This window comes from Sprattus sprattus (genome assembly GCF_963457725.1).
Source record: "Sprattus sprattus genome assembly, chromosome: 2".
In the NCBI taxonomy this organism is placed as follows: Eukaryota; Metazoa; Chordata; class Actinopteri; order Clupeiformes; family Clupeidae; genus Sprattus; species Sprattus sprattus.
In genome coordinates this window covers 20470322-20491966 of record NC_137921.1, presented here as the reverse complement: position 1 = coordinate 20491966, position 21645 = coordinate 20470322, and the positions used below count along the sequence as shown (strand labels likewise).

The 21645-nt window shown below is 43.6% G+C and overlaps 3 protein-coding genes across 4 annotated transcripts in view; 2 read left to right on the top strand and 1 right to left on the bottom strand.

Moving 5' to 3' along the window:
- ccdc85cb (coiled-coil domain containing 85C, b) overlaps positions 1-735 on the top strand; it is a gene marked incomplete at both ends in the record, with an annotated part of 30286 nt that extends 29551 nt beyond the window's left edge. The window contains one exon of the mRNA XM_080833253.1: positions 646-735. Within this exon, the coding sequence (XP_080689379.1) occupies positions 646-735 (90 nt within the window). The remainder of the gene's footprint in view (positions 1-645) is intronic.
- A 2649-nt stretch (positions 736-3384) lies between these two features.
- On the bottom strand, positions 3385-12039 carry ccnk (cyclin K). Of its 2 annotated transcripts, XM_080831933.1 has the most exons (12): positions 11929-12039; positions 10681-10922; positions 10423-10504; positions 10165-10296; positions 9718-9783; positions 9325-9430; positions 9164-9221; positions 8690-8859; positions 7574-7782; positions 7436-7466; positions 7205-7276; positions 3385-4833 (listed from the first exon to the last, which is right to left on the bottom strand). In XM_080831933.1, the coding sequence occupies exons 2-12, from the start codon at positions 10875-10877 to the stop codon at positions 4253-4255; spliced, it is 1704 nt and encodes a 567-aa protein (XP_080688059.1). In that variant the 5' UTR covers positions 10878-10922; positions 11929-12039; the 3' UTR covers positions 3385-4252. The 2 variants fall into 2 exon arrangements, with proteins under 2 accessions (XP_080688059.1, XP_080688060.1); XM_080831934.1 differs by lacking the exon at positions 9718-9783.
- Positions 12040-14650: 2611 nt separating this feature from the next.
- Positions 14651-21645, top strand: part of bcl11bb (BCL11 transcription factor B b) — a gene marked incomplete at both ends in the record, with an annotated part of 25797 nt that continues 18802 nt past the window's right edge. Inside the window, 2 exons of the mRNA XM_080858978.1 lie at positions 14651-14714; positions 21419-21645. The exon at positions 21419-21645 is cut by the window's right edge and continues 139 nt beyond it. Coding sequence (XP_080715104.1) covers positions 14651-14714; positions 21419-21645 — 291 coding nt within the window. The remainder of the gene's footprint in view (positions 14715-21418) is intronic.

Sequence of the window (21645 nt, the reverse complement as noted above, 5' to 3'; positions counted from 1 at the left end):
GCTCTCTCAGTGGCACTCTAATTGGGAGGCCTTAATAAGACGCTTGCATCTCAGCTGTCAGAGCAATTAAAGGAGAGCAGCAGCAGAAAAGAGCATGAGGGAGAGAGAGGCCTGTTCCATATCCGAAACCTCTCATGCCTCCCTCTCTCTCTATCTCTCCCCTACTTACTTACTCTTCCACTGTCCTTCCCCTTCCTCAGTCTCTCTCTCCTGACTGCCCTCCATCTCTCCTTCTCTCTCTCTTTCACTCTTTCCCTAGCCTTTCCTTCCCCTCCCTCTCTCTCATTCCTCCCTTTCCCTCTCGCCTCCTCTTCACTGTCCAGCTCTGACACGCTCAGTCCTGTGATGAGGACGGTTCTGAGAGGGAGAGGTGAGAGGCCCCACTGTGGTATGCAGTAGGATGTGGAATGTAGGGGGGCCTGCTACCGTGTGCTACAGGGGGCCGTAACCCCACCTTACATTTTGGCTTTCAACTGGTCATGGAATCAGGCAGTGTGACAGGAGGGTGGAGGATGCTTTTGCACTTGTGCCTTTTTGAACATGTCCTTTCTCCTTTTTCTTTTGTTTCAAATTCCTGATTGATGTATTGAAGATGCCGAATATAACCCTCTTTCTCTCTCTTTCTCTATGTGTGTGTGTGTCCAGGTGGTATGGCGCAAGCTGGGTGATGCTGCCGGATCAAAGCCATCCATCCGACAACACCTCTCTGGGAATCAGTTCAAAGGACCCCTGTAGCTGCCTCCCTCTCTCTCTCCCTCTCTCTGTGGCATCCAGGGAATCATGCTCACCTTGAATCACCTACCCATAAGACACTGCAGCTTCGGGACACGGCAGCATACCCCAGAATGCTCCCCCTATAGACAAGAGAATGCTGCCCTTATCCGCCTCTCCTGGCCCTTCATAAACACACACTCACACACGCATACACACACACGCATACACACACACACACAGACCATGAACTTCCTGCATAAAACTCACGATGCAACTCACACTTCCATTCTGCCCCCCGTTTGATGACAGGCAGCTTGATCCGCCAACACACCAACCATCTTTCTCTTTCAGTGTTTACACAGTGCTTCATTAATGGATGGGCTAACACCTTTCTCCACAGAAGGGTGTCGGTGATGAGTTGCCCTCACGCAATGACTTTTCTACACTCTGTAGTGTTTGACTTTGCAGCACTCATGTGTATTTTACCACTAGTGAACCCACACGTGAGAACCAACCTCCAACTGTGTGACCAGTGCCCCTCCCTCCCTCCTGACCGAAGCGTACTGTTGATAGAAATATTTCTCAGTATGTGTAAGATAATGTACAATTAAAGCAAACTTAGCACTACTTTCTTGTCATCTCTTTGTCTTGCTGAACTCTCCTTTTTGTCTATGTGTAGTGGCCTTGTGCAGGCTTTGATTTGTGTTTAAAAAGCACAAACAATGAACAATACGCAAGTTTTTTAAAAAAAATTCAAAATGCTTTTCGATGTCATTTTCTTCTTCCTTTTGCTGGAACATAGGTTGTGCAGCTTTTCAGCCTGAAAATAGAAAAATACATGGAAATTATTTCTTCATCCGTTTGCCCATACCGGTCACCCGAATTTGTACTGTTTGGTGTACAATTTGTGAAATGGAAAATTCCAGTAGTGTGCTGTGCATGCTTGACAATCATATTCTCAGGTTTGGGATTTAAAAAAAGACTGCTGTAAACATTTAAATTGGTTTAATGAATAAACCTCTGAAGGTACCCTCCAACACTTAGGACTGTGCTTCCCCATTTGGTTGAGAAATTGATTGATAAACTATATATATAATTATATATATATATACACTGTGCAGATCTTTTGCGTACTCTTGACCATACTGGCCATCTGCACATTGTGATTACTGTGGTATTCGAGTGCTTTGGAGATCTCTGTATCCATCTAGTTTTTCTGTCTTAGTCACCAAAAGCACTCCTGGGGACTCAAGGGGGTCTCAGAGGTAATGACTGACTTACCCTAGATAGCAAGTGTGAGAAGTATGCATTTCAGCAGTTTCCGTGCATGTTCAAGGAAATGCTTTTCAGTTGGAAAGTGAGAAAGACGTCTTCCCTTTGTGGTGTTTCTGATCTGTTTTTTTTTTTTCTTCCTTTCTCTCCCAAGTCGATGTTGAAATCTTCAGCTGAGCAATTCAGTGTCTACTAAAAATAGGTTATTTAATGGTGTCAGTAGTCTGAAGAGTGAGCATGTAAGCAATGGCTGAAAGAACCCCATGTATAATGGAGTTGGTTTGAAGCTAGCAGAAAGCCTTTTCTTATCAATGGAAAAGGGATTTCAGACTGGTTTGAGGGGCAGAAAGCTTGTCAAAAGGTACGGTCACCTAAATATCTGTTCCAAATTAGAACACAAGTGACACTGTCCTAATAAGGTAGGTCTTTAATGCAAAACTTTTAAAAAAAAAAAAAAAAATCGCAATGTGGATTACAAAAAAAGTGTCCTTTTTAGGAGTTGAATTGAATATAAAGCCATGATTCGATTTTTGAAAACTTTTTTCTTGATGTAGTATTTGGAATGTCTCGCCTCACTTTTGCATGGGTTTTTGATTTGGACACACATGGTTTCTGATTCTGTTGTATTTCTCTCTGTAACACAATACAGTATCAAAACTGGATCCTACAGTCTACAGTGTTAAAGCCATACTGTAGTAGCTAGCATGACAAATGTAACTTTCAGTTTTTTTTTTTTTTTTTAAAGCCAACCACGAGTTGTATATTGGACATTTTTGTTGAAAGAGAAATTGTACTTTATGGAATAGCCCACTTTTAGATGATTTTAAATATTAAAGAAAGATGTTCCTTTCAAAATGTCTCTCTCGTTTACTATGCATGCTTTTGGATAGAAAAGCTTTCAGGTAAAAATGTGCACCCATTACAGGTATTTTGTTCCTATTCAATTTCCTCAGTCACTCCAAGGAAGCACCTTGAACTCACTTAAACTCTGGAAATAACTGAAAATTGACTGCTTTTAATGTGCTGGTATATTCAATTAGCAAGGCCACTCTAGAGATACCCATGATAATTGAATCCCATAAGATTAACTGCATAGTTGACAAACACAAAGCTTTTGCTGTAAAACACAAAAGAAAAATGCACTCTCAGGTTTTTACTACTCTACGTGTGTGTGTGTGTGTGTGTGGTGCCTCGTGGAGACCAGCTAAGCTGCTTGTTGTTGCGTCTAGAACGCCTGAACTTTCCCACACCTTTTTAATGAGCTTACCTGGTCGCCCAGACACAGGAAGAGCACCCGAGGAACAGGTAAACACCAAGCCAGACATTACAAAAGGAGGAAAACAAAACTGTCCTTTTTAATTATCCCAAGTGCCACAGAATCAGAAAAGCAGGACGTCCTGTGTGCAGGGGGTCAGAGGGTACTGCAGGCTGCCTACCTATCACATTACAGCCTATTCCTAAGGCACATATGGAAAATACCACTAGCTAATAAAAAGGGTGACTTTCAGTGACTATATTTACAAAAGAGAAAAAACAAACAAACAATTCATGACTAAGTGTTTTTTTTACACAGTGTTCCAACTGATGATGAAAATGAGAGACGACCAATGAGATTCTGAGCGCTAATCAAGCTACAGTACACTTTTGCTTCAGTACCCTGGATGCGTGAGTGAGAACAATAAAGCAAAGGGTTGGCGAAATGTTTAGGGAAAAGACAGTACTTTTTTTTGGTGATATGGTACTAAAAGAAGCACATAGAGAAAAGACTTCAGTTAGCAAACTAAGATGAAAAAGAAGGTCAGAAAGCACTATACACGTGTGGCCAACGTACTTCCTGCATCTTACATCACGTTGCATAAGAGTTACTTTTTTTCTTCTCTTTCTCCACACATCCCTAAAACATGGAATGTGATAACCTTTGATGGACACGTTGGCAATGTTGCATGGCAAAAAAAAAAAAAAAGACAGATTCAGCCTGCATCCAGTAACAGTGATGTGTCTTCCATGAAGCTCTGTGGTGTGTTCCATTCCGTTTTGACCCAGAGGCAGGCTTGCCAAGTGTGTCTGCCGTCCCAGTGCTCACTATTGGGCTTGGTTCTATAAGGTTCACCGTTTCCCCGTTTGTGGTTGGTCCATGGTCATGGTCTGTTGGTCCTGTGCAACTCTCTTTGAATAAACAGCATTTACACAGTTGGATGCGGGTTTGTTGCTCAGGTACTCAACCTCAACTCCTCTTTGAGCTGCTCTGCTCTGCTCCCCTCTCATCTCATCTCATCCAAGCCCCGCGGGTCATCCCAGGCACCGGAGGCATGCCAGGGGGTGGCAGGGGCACCTGGGCCTGGGGCACTGGAGGGGGTGGGTACCCAGTAGGAGGGAGGCCCATGCCCGGCGGTGGCACCGAGTGAGAGGGGGGCATCCGGGGTGGCGGTGGAGGGTAGCTGTGGTTGTACCCTGGTGGAGGGTAAGCAGGGGAGGGAGGGGGCAGATTAGGCGGGGGGTATGAGGAAGGGGGTGGTGGCCCCGGCGGAGGCTGATTGGGGGGCGGGTAGCCGTGCGGGTGGTAGGGCATCGGCGGGCCGTAGGCTGGGGGCATGGGAGCGTACGAGGGCCCCTCGGTCTTCATCATGGACTGCAGGCTCTGGAAGCCCTCGCCCGACATGTAGGAGCTGGAGGTGGACATGCCCATGATGTAGTTGGAGGGGGGCGGGGGTGGCGGGCGGTGCGGGAGAGGAGGCGGGGCCACATGAGGCGGAGGGGGGGGGCCCTTGGCCATGTCCCCGCAGTCACTCGAGACGGCCGGCTCAGCCTCCACCGGGGGCGCCGGCGCGGCAGGTGGGACCTTACGCTCTGCGAGAGCACGCACACAGACACACAGACACACAGACACGAGAAGGAATGTATTCAGTACATTAACTTTCACATTTGCTTGCCTCCTCAGGCTAAATCTTGATTAAAGCCAAACACTCCTGAAAAGGTTAAAAAAATAAAAAGTACTAATGCACAGGAATAATAACAAGGTGGGTTATTACTTTCGGCACAGTGCACATGGGAAATGCCATTTCATTCAATTCAATCACTATCGAAGGGAGGCGCTCTTCTTTGAGTGCTCACACCAGCACCACACAGCAGGCTAATTGACTATAATCAACTGAATGGAGTACTACGTCAGAGACCGGAAGATTGAGGCGGATAAAACACTTATTGTACAAACAGGTCATGTTCTACTGTTTCTTTATTGTATCTGGCATGATGGCTACGTTGAAAGTTCAGTTATTCAGTAATAGGCATACACAATTAACAATACGTGCGTGAGAATACAATGATTGATACACAGACTGTTTGGCCTACTTGCATCACCGTGAGTTCCTACTGGTGTCACCAATCTGCAAATGACAAAAATCATGCGTACGCCACGTCTCAACCATGCGCAGAAGTACACATGATTTTCCAGCAAGTATCTTTTCTCGTTGATATGTGTAGCCCCCCGTTTCATAAATACACCACAGCATGCGTCACGGCTCACAGGTGATGCTGACAATAAACAGGATTAGTTTTAAATTTAGCCTCAAAAGAGAGTCCACAAAGGCTAAGGGGGTGAATACATGAGGCTGGGCTAGCAATCATCTTGGAAAATCCACCGCTCACGTGGAGACCCACTTCTGCGAAAATGACGAGTGCTGGCCTGACGTCTTTGGCGAGCACTAGGTGTTCATGGATTAGAGACTTAATGTGGGAGGTCTACACACGTCTAACACACATCCATTCACACTCTGTGCTTCCCACGCCTTCAAAGTCTGAGCAGTGAAAACGCCACACCCTAGTTTTTGCTTCCTCGCAAAAGTGATAAGCTAGCCAGCTAGGTGTCTGCAGGTTGAATACATGGCGGCTAATACAATAATCAGATTGCTGAGTGGGGTCACCGAGTGGGGGCTATTCTGGCAAGAGGCAAGATCTCATGCTGGGAGTTTTTCAGAAGCTGGATTCTCTGTACTTACTCTCCCCATAGGAAGATGCAACAAAGCGCCTTTCCACAACAAAGCATTCACTTCCTCAGAAAAAGAGTGCACCTGCAGACATTTCTACAATGCAGATGTATGTACTATTGTGTGCTTCATGATTCATTTCTCCCCTTAAAAAGGTCCTGAACAAGGTCCTAGAGGATGGGTTCATGCAGTGGAAAAAGCGCACAAAGGTTCGAGGCCGTCCTAAATAGGCCTGCTAGTTCCTGCGGTGGGGAAAAACTCCTTTCCCTTATTAAGGAATATGCTACACATGCCTTTTCAGAGCAAAGCATAAACTTCCTCTTCTCTAAACATAGAGTGCACCTGCAGAACCATTTTAAATACAGCCGTATACTATTTTGGACACACACACCTGCAGAAGCTACATAATACCTCTGAATGTGGCACTGCTGTGCAAGAATGGGAAAGGCCATTTATAAGAACAATAAAAGTGCTCCAGCTCCCAAACACCTGAACTTAAGTATAAGAGAAAACAAGTTCAGAAACAAGCCTAAAAAAAGAGAAACGATGTATGTTTCTCATAACTTCTCACGACTTTAAAAGAACAAGACGACAGTGTTGGTCAAGATAGACAGCAGCATGTTTTTAATTTTTTTAAACATAACTACAGTAAAAAAGACTCAACACATTTCTAGGTTTTCTTTCTCACTTTTTAAGTTGCCATTGGTACCTGGGATTCAGGTTTGTTTAGTCACTCTGACTTTGGCTTTGAGAATGACGGTTATTTCTTCCCTATCTAGAACCACATGTGGTGAGAGGGCGCCCCCTACTGACTGAACAGATTATTGCTGAAAATCTTCAAATGTGCAGTACAGGCAGCCCAAGCAACATCTGCCTCTGATCACCAATAAGATATATTTCGTGTCTGAGGCAGTGACGTTAGTTTTGGAGGTAACAGAGGCTAGCAAGAGAATCTAAGCTAGGGCAACAACTAAATCTAGCATCTTCAACACTAACACTTAACACTATTAAACCAGCCAAAACCCAATAGATCAAAGGGGTACCTGAACAAGCAACATTGGCTCGAGCCGGACGTGAAAAGGAATGGTGCTCAACCAGACAACTGTCTACTGGTGTGACCACAAGTAAGAGGGATTCAATGTCACAGAGGTGAAAAGCAGCTAACTTGCCTGACACTCTACATAAGTTTACAACCCAATGCCACTGGCTGCAACCCTGTTCCAGCAGGTACTCACCAGGAGGGGGCTGAGGGGTTGGCAGGGGGGGCATGGGACTCTCCAGACGCGGAATTTTGTTGCCAACTTGCTCTGCAGGTTAAAAGGATTACTTACAAAGCTATTAGTGACTTCATCAACTTGTTAATAAATGTACCCGTGTTGTAGAAAAAGAACATTTTAGTTCTATTGTGTCTGGTTTGTGATCTGTGTTCAAACACAATCAATGGTTAAAAGTGGCAAAGGCCTGACCTGGAGGCTTTGGTTCTTCTTTAGGTGATATCTGTGAAAAGATAAAACAGACACAGTAAGGGCTCAACTCAAGTCAGAGGTAGAATGTCTGAGGAAGCTCTGGGGAACTAGTTTGCAACATCACAGTGCTGCACTCACGTGTGGGCGTTTGAGCTGGCGTGGCGGGCTGGCTTGGGGAGACGCCTTCTTAGGCGGGGGAGGCGCAGGCGGGTTGGAGATACTGGGCGCCTTGCTGGGCGGGGGACCCAGGGATGGCATGGGGACCTTTTCCTTCTCCGTGTCCGGGGGCGCCTGAGGGATGGGCTGCTTGCCCTGCGAGTACAGGTCCAGGATCTGGTGGCAGATGTCTGGGGGACGGGGGGGAAATCACAGGTGAGACTTGAATTTGTGACTATGTCAAAGGTAAAAAATAATAACGGTGTTAGTGTCACAGACTGATGTTTACGGATGGTTAGTTAAGGGTGTGCATTAGATTTCTTAATTCACATTATGTCATGACTGTACTATGCTGCAAATGGTAAATGCTAATAGTTTGTGTTGCTAAGAGAAACTGATAAAAATCCAATTGTAATGTTATTTTTTTTTTCTAAAACATCACTTCTCTGCTGGAAGAGGATTTTGACTGTCGCAATACATTCCTTTAAACTCAACAACAAAATAAACTGAAATACTAAATCTGAATCGCATCTCACTTCAGAGCCTACCAGGAGTAATTAACATTGGCCGATATCTCAAGATGTTGTGTTGGAACAGAACTTTTTACCAAACAAATAGCCATTGTGCTGCAATTTGTATCGACTTGTCAAGTTCAAACAAGATCTGCGGTGCAATGGGGCTCACTGGATATGAATGACTCAAAGGAAAGTGCTAACCAGGCTGTGCTCAAAGCCAGCGACAAATAGTTCAGGTCTGATGTCAGAAGAGACAGTCTTGTTTACCCCTCTTGCATCAGACAGAGAACTCTTCTTCAGCCTGCAGACACTGATAGACATCTGCTTGACATGTTTTGTGTCACACAAAGGACAGACGACCTGATTTACCCTTATCTTCACCCTCTCGCTACCTTGCCTGGAATATTTTTTACTCCAACTACCAGGGGAAAATGCAGATATGCCACATCCAACTTCCATGTTGGTGCAAGCATAGCTCTTGATCCAAATATATAAACTTAGTAGACAAATCTAACTTAGAAGACTTCTTCTGATAGACTATATGATGGTTGTCAAACATTCCCATAACTGATCTGAGGCGTACCTTCCAGTAGCTCCACGGGCACGTCCTGGACAAACTGCTCCCACCAGCGTCTGGAGGACTGCTTGGAGGTCCACTCCTGGATGTCAAACTTGCACAGCCGGCCCGCCAGGTACATGACAGCCACTGCAATGATTTCTGGCTCCCACTGGAGGGACAGCATGGTGCACAAGCTGGGCGGTGGAACAACACAGAGACATGTTATGAAAAGAAGGAATACATACACAAACTTTACATGGGTCTGCCGCAAATACTGTTAAACCTTTGGCAATTTGATAATTCTATACATCTATAAATCACTCAAGATCTTGGAAACGGTTTAGGTGTTGTTGTGCTAAATAGAACCATGTTTGGCTTCAAAACATGAAACCATTTGATGAGATGTTATACCAATAAAAATCACTGAAACTTAAAAACAGAGAGTGGCACTGATTTGTGTCCCTGAGTATGCGAGCATGTGGCTACAAGTCATCTCACCTGTCGTTTACAAATGTCCACGCCATCTGAACCAACTTCTGCACCTTATTTTTGTCACCTAATGAAACAAAGAGGAGCAAGTCAATTATTGTTACATAATAGTCGGTCTTGAAAATAACTAGCTTAATGTCAGGACCACATAAGCACAACGTGGTTCATACCTTTCAGTTGTTTGGCATAGCGTAGGAGAAATTGGTACGGGTGCTCCACTTGCAAGTCAAATTTAATAGTCTGAAGCAATATCCTCTCCAACACCATCACCTCCTCCTGTTGGTGAGATAGTGGTTAGACATGGCAAAACCTTCACAGAAATATCACACAAACCACATTCTAGCAAGGTGACCACCCTCAAATTTAAAGATCCCACAGAATTGCAAGATGTCTGTATAACTCATTTGAAATGGTGAAGCAAACATAAAACACTAAGAACAGCTTTAAAGTAACACTATACAACAATGACACTTTTTGAGTGATGGTTTTATTGGCAACTAGTTTTGGTACCATCCTCAAATTCATTTTAATAGCATATGGTCATGTGAAGGACAGATAAACACCTGAGTCTTTCCCACTAGCCATCCAGGATATGCACTATGTAGTTCTGTGTTTCCTGGCTGGAACACCTTGCAAAAATGGAAGAAAAGCTTTCACAGCATGACATTGCCAGCTATACTGGCAAAAGACACCAGTTAGTGTGTTGGCAAGCTTCTATCAGTGTCAACTGGGCTGTCGGTGGTGTTTGCATGGCTTTTAGGTAGTTAATGTGCTAGTTTTGGAACAGAACTCCTTATTGCTGCTTTACAGCTCCAAAATAACATTTGTAATTGGGAAGAAATATGTCCCTCGTCCTCAAATAATTATTTTACAGAGAAGAAGTCATGGTTACCACTCCAACTCAGTCTAACAAGGGATGAACAGTCATCGCATACAGCCAGACAGAAAATCATATGCATGCCATTATAACTATGCCAGAGAGTGGAGATCAAATGATATCCAGCACTCACCTTTGGATCATCTCCAAACTGAGCAAACTGCACATCGTTGAGCAGGCTGCGAGCCGTTTTGATGATGTCTTTGCACTTCTTCGGGGTCTCCTCCACCTTACCAGCCAAGAAGAGGCAGCAAGCACCAGTAACCTGGAGAGATCCAGTAAACACAATTTGGTTGAGGATTATTTTGGTGAGACAATGATCATAAATACACTTGGGCATATTTGAAAATGAACATGAGGCTTATTTAGAAGCATGTAGAACATCACTTACATATCTGGGAAACTGCTTGAAAGAGTGAAACATGTAGAAGCGGTGGAAGTATATGATACCTGTTGCCAGTGTATCATAGTGTCTGACAAAATGTTAAGGACATTGCCATGAAACATTTAAAAACTTAATTTCACTAACAGGTACTTGCATAAATAAAACAGCAAAGAGTATAGCGTTATTGAGAAAACCCAAACCATTTTTTTTTTTTTTTTTAAAGTGCAACGCACTACAAACACAGTTTACAAAATGAAAAGATACAAGCCCAGCCGAGTGCCCACGTCGAAAATAAACCTAGCTCCCTCTCTTCGGTACCGGGCCTCTGTGGCTGGGTCGAGGCCCTCGGACTGGGACGGGGTGTGGGCCAGGTCCTTTTTGTCCCAGTACCAGCATGGCTTTATGTGGTCCAGGCTTCCAGTAAAACTCCCCAGAGAAGAGTTCTCTTTGTTTTCCTTCATTTGGTGACAAGCAGTCACCGTGGGCGACTCTGTGACACTGCGATTCTGTGAGAAAAAGAGAAGACATATAGTGGATAAGGCCTATCTATCCCAAAAAACGTTTGTACTTATTATTTTCAAAATTAGTCTTTTGTGGCACTAAGGAAAGTGTTACTGAGAAAACGTCATCTGGATACATCTCATACGTTACTGTTACACCTTGCCAAAATAACACCTGGCACCAGTTGCCATTTGTTTGACATTTTTCATATTACAAAAAGGTTGCCATAACAGTTAAGCATAAGCCTCAAAATGATGTGATGACAATTCTCATAGATTAGCTTTGGTTAACCTAATTGTTATCTACTTATATTTCACAAACAGAAAGCTACGATTTACGGTAAAACATAACGACATTCACAAAACGTTAATTGACTGTTAGCTAGTATTACCTATTGGTCCACTCCTTTCACTGTGACCGAACAAGAAATATTTTTGTCGAAGGTCCCTTACCCCAACCATAGCGAAATAACTTCACCATAACTTGATGAATTGAGATCATCTCAGAAAGCTCACATGAAATGGCAACCAAACTACTACTGCTCAGTGGAAAAATGTTAACATCCTACAGTCCGGAAAGTTCGCTGGAGAGCTTCCATAGGAAGTTGATGTATAATTAAGCTCAAATAGTCGTTTCAAGCATCCGTTTCATATCAGGTTTTATGAGCTAACGAGCTACCTACACAGTGCAAATCCTGAAGTTATGAGGTTAGCATGGTGGCTAACGTTAGCTGTCCACCATGTTGGTTAACTTGCTACTCACCAGTAAAAAGTCGAATGACCTACATAAAAAAAAACACACGTAATTTCCCCCACTGATACCGACAAATTACAAATGGCAAAATATCTCCCAGTTAAAGACATCCACGAGGACATTTGTTTTTGCTAACATAGCTAGCTGACGTTACCCGGCTGGCTAGCGGCGCTGTGAAGGAAAATTACTAAGCACATTAGCTACGAAGCTTATTCAATTTTTTTAATCACCAGAATAATAATGTCTGAAAGTACTCACATCAAAAAAATGACAGGATTGTTATGATCGCTTTCAAAACTACTAGATCTTGATATCAGATTGAGTCATCTACTCATCCACATCGGTCCCTGTCGAAACAAGGAGGCCGCCATGTTAAATATACGTCACTGAACGTGCCGCGTGGGAGTCCATATAGCCTCTTTCTCTGGCCTGGCGCTGGGGAGCCTTCATCCCAGCGCTTCATCAAAAAAGCGCTCCCACTCTATAGAATGGAGGAAATAACATTTAACTTGAGGCACCAGAGAGATAGCCTACATTTGTGAAGAGATGGAGCCCTGCCTTGTTTACAATGTTTTGAGAGAGAGCAAGCCCCCCCACACCTCCTCTTGTTTTCCCACTGAATTTGTATTTATTTTAAAGAAACAAATGTTTGTCATTTCTGTCTATGTTTTTATTTTGTGTTATATGTTTGGGTATGTTTTCTGAGGAGTTTTCCATTTGCTGTGTATGTAATGGGTGTTAATGTAACAGTAACTCTTCTCTTTTGATTGTCTTGGATCAATAAACACCAAGGGCCCCAAGTAAAAGTTTGAACATGGACCCTACACCTGACCCCGAAGTGCACCAGTTCAAGCAAACCATATATTTTTAAAAGTACAGAATAAAGTGTACATTATCCTAGATGAAAGTACTGTCATGTTTGTATATGTATACATTGCGAGCATGACAAGAGGTGGAAAGTGAAAGAAGTGTTAAAAACAAATAATTGAATATTCATTGTAATAATTGTAAAAATGTATGTCTGTTGACACCTTAGTGAGTCAATTTCAGAGACATTCATCATACAGCAGAGGGAGACATATTACCATCTAATATGGAATGTGTGTGTGTGTGTGTGTGTGTGTGTGTGTGTGCGTGCGTGCGTGCGTGCGTGCGTGCGTGCGTGTGTGCGTGTGTGTTGTGTGTATGCACACATTGTCCAGGATAATATTTCCTGCCACATTAACATTGATTTAAAAAAACATAATCGTCTTCCCTATTCTCTTCCCTTTTTTTACACCAGGCTTTCCATTCAGACTCCATGTCCAAGATTCATAACCTTAAGATCCTTCATAAGATCCTTACAAGACTTATTTTGTATTTTGCCAGGTGACAGAGCTATTCAAACAACATGAAAATTGCAGAAACTTTTATTTAACTGTAATATTTTTGTTTGTTTAAAGTTGATCGTGTAGGCTTGATTGTTGCCAAATAAGCACTATAGGTGATGCCATATTTGTTCTCAGAGGAAATGTCTAGTGATTACGTACACCAACAGAGGGTGCTCGTGGCTTTCAACCAACGGGGAAACATAAGCTACCGACCTATCAACCTGCACAAAGGAAGGCTAGTGTCAAGAACACGGGTGTCAGGATAATAAAAACATTTAGTGAAGAACCCTTCGTAAATTAGGCCATAAAGGTACCATATTCATGAATGTCAGAAGCCTATGACTTTTTAGCCATTAGCCTATTACTATGAGTATATCAACAGGAGAACGAGCAGCGTGAACTTGGTGTCACAGAAGCAAATATTCAGACATGCCTGTAAACGTTGATAAACCGTTGATAATTTATCTTAAGGTAACATGTTCAACCAATTGCTATGTTTTAGCAATGACAATTATTCAAATGGCCGTTTAACCAGCGATTAACATATTATTTGTGAGGACTTTTACATACAAATGTGAGCACAACTCAGTGGCAGGCGACTCCGTAAACTTAATGACTGAATATCTGCGCTCCTTGTTTCGACGTGTCCATGCGGTCACGCCTTCCGTGATACAATTCAGGTGATCCAATGGCTGTGCGAACCGCCACTAGTCGCCCCCAGCGCTGCGGTAGTCCTTCACCGCTCTGTGATGTCTCTCTCATCGCCGACCCAACGTCACGTCCGCACTTGAACTTAAATTTCATCCCATTTTCAGAGGCAACCCCTGCCACACACGCGCAGGGTACTTCCAGAGAGACAGGACTCGTCACGCCTAATGCGAAGAACTAAAGAAATAGTGGACCTTGACAGAGTTGGAGAGGAGGTGGTGCCTTAATTGTCGCCGGTCTCTTGTCGGAGTCTGCACGAGCGAAGAGTTGCAAGTCTGCGCACTGATGCCAGAGCACATGGAGAGCAGTGCCAAAGGTTCCATCACTTGGCAATCCAACTGCGCAGAGGAATTTGGATTTTAGTTAACTATTTTAATACAGACTAATCAAAGACATTACAGACTCTATGCAGAGAGCAACTGGAAGATAAATAGTTGCAGTCTAGGCTACATGGTAGATTCAGGTTGGTCGGTCAGAGAATAGTGTACATAGAGCGTACCTTTTTCATCAGTTTTCCGTGGAGAAAATAGGGTGCAATTCTCTATTTGGAACATAACTGTCACGTTATTTCGCTGCCATATCGCCTAACCTGCGTTTCAGGAACATATCGCTCACCAGACTTTTACGCACCGTAATTTCAATCCAGGTGCTCATGCTGTTGGTCAACGCGTACGCGTCAACCCACGAGACTTACTTGGTGGACTCAAGTGGACAGCTCTTTCTTCCTAAACTGATTAACGACAACAGTGCGTATTGAAAACACCTCCACGCGTCACGAAAAGAAAACATTCGGACTGGGGAGCATTTCGGAAAAGTTACTGGAAATCGAAGGGGAGGAAACGGGAGCATCTGACTCGTTCAAGTCCAGGTCTCCGGGCGATGCGATTGTAAATGCCAGGGCAATGTCCCGTCGTAAGCAGGGGAACCCACAGCACTTATCCTTGTCGCAGAGGGAGACAATACGACGTGAGTATCATTCAGTATCTTATCAACCACAACCTACAAATCAGAGATGTGTGCACGAGAGAGAATATGAGAGATGTTTCACATCAAACTTCAAAAAGGATATCTCACTTTTACACCTCAAACGGTGGCTTGTAATGCTTGATAGCCTTTACGCGTCGTTCAAAGTTGTATTATATGCATTATATCCCAGTGCCTGAAAATACTACCCTAAACCTGACATAACCTAAACACACTGACAATTTAGACGCTACCAGATAAACCACCTTTAGCCTATTTAGCTATGTATACAAAAATACATTTTTGCGGGACCAAACTAGACAGTAGGCTATAACTTGTTCCTCCGTGACCAAAAAACAAAACAAAAAAACTAATCACACTGTGAATTCAGAGATTTTATCATTCTGAACAATATTCGTACTTATTATAAAGTTTTACTTACAAGTAGGCTACGCTATTTTAACGTTATGCGTCATTGTAATTTTGTTCGGCTTTTGTAGAAATTGGACGTATACATTAATCCATTGTAAACAAAGAGTGTAGTGCTTTGCATTAAACAACCTTTTCACATGTGGAGCAACATTAGACTGGGCACGTGTTTACAATCCTGATTTATTGATTGACTGACTTTTTTAAAGAATGCGAAGAGTCACTGGGGACTTTAAAAAAGTGCATTAGGGCTCCTTTAAAAATGTAAGTGTGCGTAAAGAAAATATGATAGTTAACTTTGTAGTTAGGCCGAAGTCCTCTAATACAGACGCATACACCTTTTCACATCTCTCTCTCTCTCTCTCTCTCTCTCTCTCTCTCTCTCACACACACACACACACACACACACACACACACACACCCTGTACGCACACACAGTCAATCTATGATCTAAAAGCATTTCTATAAAATAACACGCAATTATCCAATTTATATTTTACAGATGTTTAAAAGTCTTTTTCTAGATATTTTCATGAGCGTACATTTGGATAAATCTTGAAGATGTAGTATTCCTACTTGTCTATATTCACCTGCATTGTGGAATATAATTCTCACAAGTATCCGGGAATTGACACTGCGCACGGGAAATGACACTGGAGCACGAATGAAGGGATGTCGAATTAAGATTGTATGAATTTAAGTAGGGCTACTTTACATTATAAACGTCAATATTAATTTTACGGAGTGAATGAGTCGTTGACTTATAATGGCCAAACCAAATGATATACATAGCCAATTATGAAATGTGCCGGACAGACGCTATGATTGACAGCAACGACTTTATATCGCTAGAACTCGAAAATGTATTGATATGATATTTCAATGTAGCCCAGGCCATAGCGAAAAATGTCTTCATTCAATTATCAGGTAATATTCGTTGTAAGTATTCAATGTGTGACAATTTTGGTAGACGTCTGCACGTTTGTTATGTTTAGAGGCCCACAAACTTCGAATTCAAAATCAATTAGGGTGAAGCCTACTCCACTAGGATACTTTCCCAGCGATCTCTCGTGCTTAAATTCAATTTCATAGTGGCCTAATCCATCTAATTCATAACAGACCCATGATGTAATCCCTATCCAATCTGTTTCATGTTGAGCATGGTTAAGAACATTTTATATTGGCCTCCACCACTATCACTGAACATGCAGTGTAATCATTTACGCTGTGTGGCTTTTAACGGCAAACCCTTATGAACAGCTTTGCGTTTTTTACTCCAGCATCAAACATCTTAAAGTTAAACAATACAATAAATCGGAACGTAACTATTTAATTAGCGTCATTTAGCCTATTTCAATTTGCATTTAATTTTGACTTGTAAAATATGAATCAGTCAAAGGAGTTTTCAGCTGAAAATGTAGTCGATATGTCAAACGGAAAAAAAGTCACACAGATAGATAATCCCCCATCTGCGGAGAGATTTGTTGTCAACTAAATCGTCAAGAACTGTATTATAACGATGTCACGCCTGGGGTAGCCTAGGCCTGTAATAATACCCACGTTCTGAATCGGACGTTAAGTTAATGTCTCAATTAATAAATAGGCCTCATATTTAAACGTAAGTGCATTCAAACCAACTAGAGGCCTACAGCTCTAATAAGGTCACACTGTCAACGTATAACGCCGTACAACTAGGCTTAATGTTACATTGTGGGCCAAGGTTTGATAGCATAAATGGGTGGTCGTGTTATGTCTCATCGAGTGGTGGTTTGACGAAGTTGAAACGGCCTTTCATAACATACCTCTGTGGCCAGGACCTGACAGTGGCTGGGCAATCGAAAGTAGACTCCTCTTAGTATGAGTTCAAACGGTATATTTTGTAACGTCTGTTTTATGCATTCTTTCTTTCTTTCTCTCTCTCTCTCTCTCTCTCTCTCTCTCTCTCTCTCTCTGTGTGTGTGTGTGTGTTTGTTTGTCTGTATGACCGAGTTTAGCAGGGCACGCGTGTGTGTGTGTACATCCATGTACGTGCATGCATAGTTGTGTATGCACTTCTGACTATGTGTTTGTATGTGTGTGTGTGTGTGTGTGTGTGCGTGTACTGGTGTGTGTGTGTCTACATCCATGTAAGTGTTTGTCTGCATGAAGGCATAGATGTGAGTGCACTTCTAACTGTGTGTTTGTATGTTTGTGTGAGTGCAAACTGACATTTGATAGAACCCACAGTCTTGCACAAGCCCCCAGGTGAGCCCTGGTGGCTGTTCTCATATCTGTACACCATAGATCAAACCACACACAGGGCTGGAGGTCCGCAGGGAAACCCCAAAGTGCCCTCATTTGATTAAGTCAATGTTCTTTTTGCCTTTTATGTACTTTTTTTAATATTGTTTTTGGCAGAGTACATGTCTTGGCTGGCCTGCTTGTTCAACAGTGGCGCTCTTTTTTTTCCAACTACAGTGGAAGGACCTATAGGTCACGCTTTGTGAGCGTGAAAAGAGAACAGGAATATCTGCATATTTCATGGCTTCCCATAAATGTGCGACATGCCATGCTGTCAGTTCACACGCAATCACACAGGTGTGTACGTTCGCCCAAATAACCGAACCCTTCAGCAGAGCTGTCACCATGTCCAGTCAAAGAGTGTAAACTGGGTCGCCTGTGTCACCACCCTTTGTTTCAAAGGTGATTGGGGTAATTATGGGATGTAAAAAAAAGGCCTGCTTTGATGGATCAGTTTACAAAATGCAAAAGAGAGAGAGAGAGAGAGTGCGCGTGTTTGTGTGTGTGTGAGTGTGTGAGCATATGCCAGAGGAATGCTTTTGAATCATCTGCTTGTTGTCACTTTAGATTTAATCATGTTGGATTATTTTGTGATGCTTCACGTGTAGGGGCGCACACACACATACACACACAGATGCGCGCTTAAAAACTCTCATTAATGTCGGAGTGTAAAACCATTTGCTTTGCCTTTGCCATGTGCTCATAATTATGTACACATGTATCTTTTTTAATTAATCCATGTATATGGAGCCATTAACAATAAAACCTAATTTTCTTCTATTATGATATCCTCCTCCACAAATACCCAAATTAATGTCCACAGTTACGGCATAGGAACCAAAGACTGGAAGACAGATACACCTTCCCTTTCACTTTTTTTCATTTTATGTTTATGAATCTTGAAGAACATCATTTTAATTTTGTATTGTATTAAGTGACATAAATATATATGATATTATATAAATATAGATATTGATATTAAGAGGCCCTCTGCTGACCACATGGTGCAGGCCAGGAGATGAATCACACTACAATAATGTAAGTGTATGAGAGGCCCTTCCATAGCTCTACTATGCATATCTGCCATTTTTTTTTTATCTGGTCAAACCAGCGCTGTCCATACCTTCTGACCTCCCTGCAACTACTGTACTTACAGATGGGCCTCAGTTCACGCAGAGAGAGCTGAAACAGAAGCTGGTGTCATTTTGTAACGAAGCAGTGACACCGTTGTTCGTTTTGCTCTGCATTGTTTCTGCCTTGCACTGGGAAGGTGCTCTGCACAAGCACAAGCTGATAGGGGGTGCTATTAGTCTGAGTCTTGCCTGCCTGCATGGCAAAGGGCTGCCAACCATTGCCCTCAAATATATATATGGTGTATGCAAGTGCAAATGTGTGTAAGTGAGTGTGTGTGTGTGTAAGTGAGTGTGTGTGTGTATGTGCATGCTTGTGTGTGTGTGCATAAGAGGGAGAGTGTTTCCAAGTGTGCGCTTTTGTCTGTATATGTATTCTTGTGTTTGTGTGTGTGTGTGTGTGTGTGTGTGTGTGTGTGAGTGTGTGTATGTTACGTGCATAAGAGGGAGAGAGAAAGGGAAAGAGAGAGGGAGGTAGGGAGAGTGTTCACAAGTGTGTATGAGTATGTGAGTGATTGAGGGTGTGTGCCTTTGTGTGTGTGTGTATGTGTATGCTTGTGTGTGTGTGTGTGTGTGTGTGTGTGTGTGCGTGCTTGTGTGTATGCATAAGAGAGGGAAGAAGGGAGAGAGAGAGAGAGAGAGGGAGACTGTTGAGAGGCCCTCAGGTGTTTCTGACACTCTCACCCTCAACATTTGATACAGGGATTAGTGCAAACCTGGCACGTCTCGAAGCCATCTCTGACCTCCATTTTGTCTTTGCCGTACCTTGATGCGGCGTAATCCTTTTACGCCGAGGATGTTTGGTGCTACAGCGGTTGACACGATGGCCAAGTTCGTCATCCAGTTTCAAGGCCTCTCGCCGTAACGAGGACGAATACACGTTGTTGCCGAGCCGCACCGGGCCGAGAGAACATTCTTAAGCAACGAGGTGAAAATTGGCAGGCGGATAGTTAGAGGAGTTGTGGACTCGGTTGTTTATTTAGCTCTGGAAGGATGTGCTTCTAGCTTGATGCATAAGTGTGAAATGAAAAACACATGAGGCGTTAACAAAATTGCATGGATACACATATTTGAGTGCAGGGGGTGGGGGGGGGGGCAGCAGGTTCCATGTAGCTTCTCTGAAGGGCTTTGCAGGAGTGTGCAGTACTCTGCTCAGGATCACCCATATCACTAGGAAATATGACAAACACACTTAACATTAACTTACTAAAAAACGTCTGTGACAATTTGTGAGTGATCTGTACAGTCACCATGGCTATCTTTCATGAAACACAAGGCGTTTTTTTTCTTCCTTCTTCTTCTTCTTGGGAAAGTCTCCTGGGAGTGTACAGAAACCTGGGGGGTTTGAGAGGGTCTAATAAGCTGCTCGGAGCTGACATTCCTGTGGCGTTGAGTCGAAGCCAAAGCCCGGGTTATTTATGTTTGCCCTCTGGCGTCGTTACTCAAGCCTCATGTGAACAAACATGCTTATTCCTCTGTCACCAGCAAGTGAAAGTGAACTTTGGATGGCCAGGTGTCTGTTGATGGCCCGGACTCGTTGACGTACAAATAATCAGATATTGCCTCCTCATCAGGGTTTTGTGTGTGTGTGTGTGTGTGTGTGTGTGTGTGTGTGTGTAAAAGTGGATCAGTGAGGCTCTGTTGAACCCCATCCAGCCAGTTTTATTGGCATATTGTATGAATTCAGAGCGTGTGTGTGTGTGTGGCAATCGCTTCACTCTGTCTCTCTGTGTCTGTCAGAGGCTGTCTCTTCGCTCTGTGATGGAGAGTCATATAAAATATTTTGATTTAGGATCTGGGAGGAGAGAAAAAAAACAATGAGCCAGTCAGCCAGATGCATTTCTGCAAAGGCCCTGTGTGGGAATCAGTAACAAGATATAGAGTTTGGCATAATGGCAGTTGACAGAAGCACATTTTATATGGTGGGGACACATGAGGAAAAGATGTTCTGATGTTCTCAGGCCTTGGTAATGTCAGTGTGCGGCCCTGGGTCAGATCGGGTCAGAGGCGGGATGTTGTTGCTGCGTAAGAACGAAAGCAGGACCGAGGACCAAAACAGGCACAGCGGTGTGGCTCAGCACAGCACAGTGTCGCAGCTGAGGGGAGAGAGAGAGAGCTGACAGTTGTGGTGGACGAGGGCGGCTTTTTTCTTTGCTTTTTCACAAGTGCTCCAGGAAATGGTTACGAATATCATGTGTGAAATGTGTCTTGTTGTCTGAATAGACCCACAGTGCACCTGTGTACTGTTTTTTTTTTTGTGCACGATGTCGGGGGCCGGGCGTTTTTCAGGAGACCGTTTAATGGGAGGTGAGCCTCTGCGGCTTTGGCTAGCGCTCATAGGAGGTGTTGAGCTCGACACCAGCCTGCAACCCAAGCGATGAGCGGCGCTTACATGCTGGCACACCCGCACGGTGCAGAGAAGTAGACCGGATATGCAGATACCACAGCCAGATAGCCTTGCACCCTCTGTTCCATCCCGTGACCCAAAACCTGCAGGCAACTCTGCACTCAGGTGTCTGCTTGTGGTCTGCGCCAAAGTAAGTGAAACAGGTGCAAGAGGGAGCGAGGCACTTTTCACTCAATCCAAATGAATGACATTTGTCCCCTAACTACAATCACTACAGACAGGACATATCATGATGATCTCACCTGACTATTTCATTGCATTGGCAAAGTTGCTGTAGGAGCAATGGTTTGCCAAGGTCATAATGTAGCATTTCGGCAGCCTATATTTGACCTTGAAGACCTTTAGTACTTATTGACAGCATCAGAAATGTATGACAGATTATATGAAATGACTATGTGTGTGTGAAGTTCAGGAAATGTTAAGAAATGTCTCTTAGCCTGTCTTCTCTTCCCTGTCATCAGCAGAGACCAATCATGAGGTTGAGGCGGGCCAGCGCTCTCCGGCAGTCTATGTGCCCAGCCTGGTGGGCGGGGTCAGCGAGCACGACCTGCTGACCTGCGGTCAGTGCCAGACAAACTTCCCGTTGGGCGACATCCTGCAGTTCATCGAGCACAAGCGGCGGATGTGCCGCAGCAGTGGTGGCGGCGTGCCGGACTGCTATGACAAACCAGGCAACCGTGGCAGCCCT

What these genes read in the sequence shown, in the direction of transcription:
- ccnk (XM_080831933.1), bottom strand. Translation starts at nt 10,877, where the DNA reads ATGAAGGAAAACAAAGAGAACTCTTCTCTGGGGAGTTTTACTGGAAGC. An exon ending in GCCCGTGGAGCTACTGGAAG is followed by an intron (nt 7,783 to 8,689) that starts GTACGCCTCAGA and finishes CCCGTCCCCCAG; the next exon opens with ACATCTGCCACCAGATCCTG. An exon ending in AACCCCTCAGCCCCCTCCTG is followed by an intron (nt 4,834 to 7,204) that starts GTGAGTACCTGC and finishes GTGCTCTCGCAG; the next exon opens with AGCGTAAGGTCCCACCTGCC.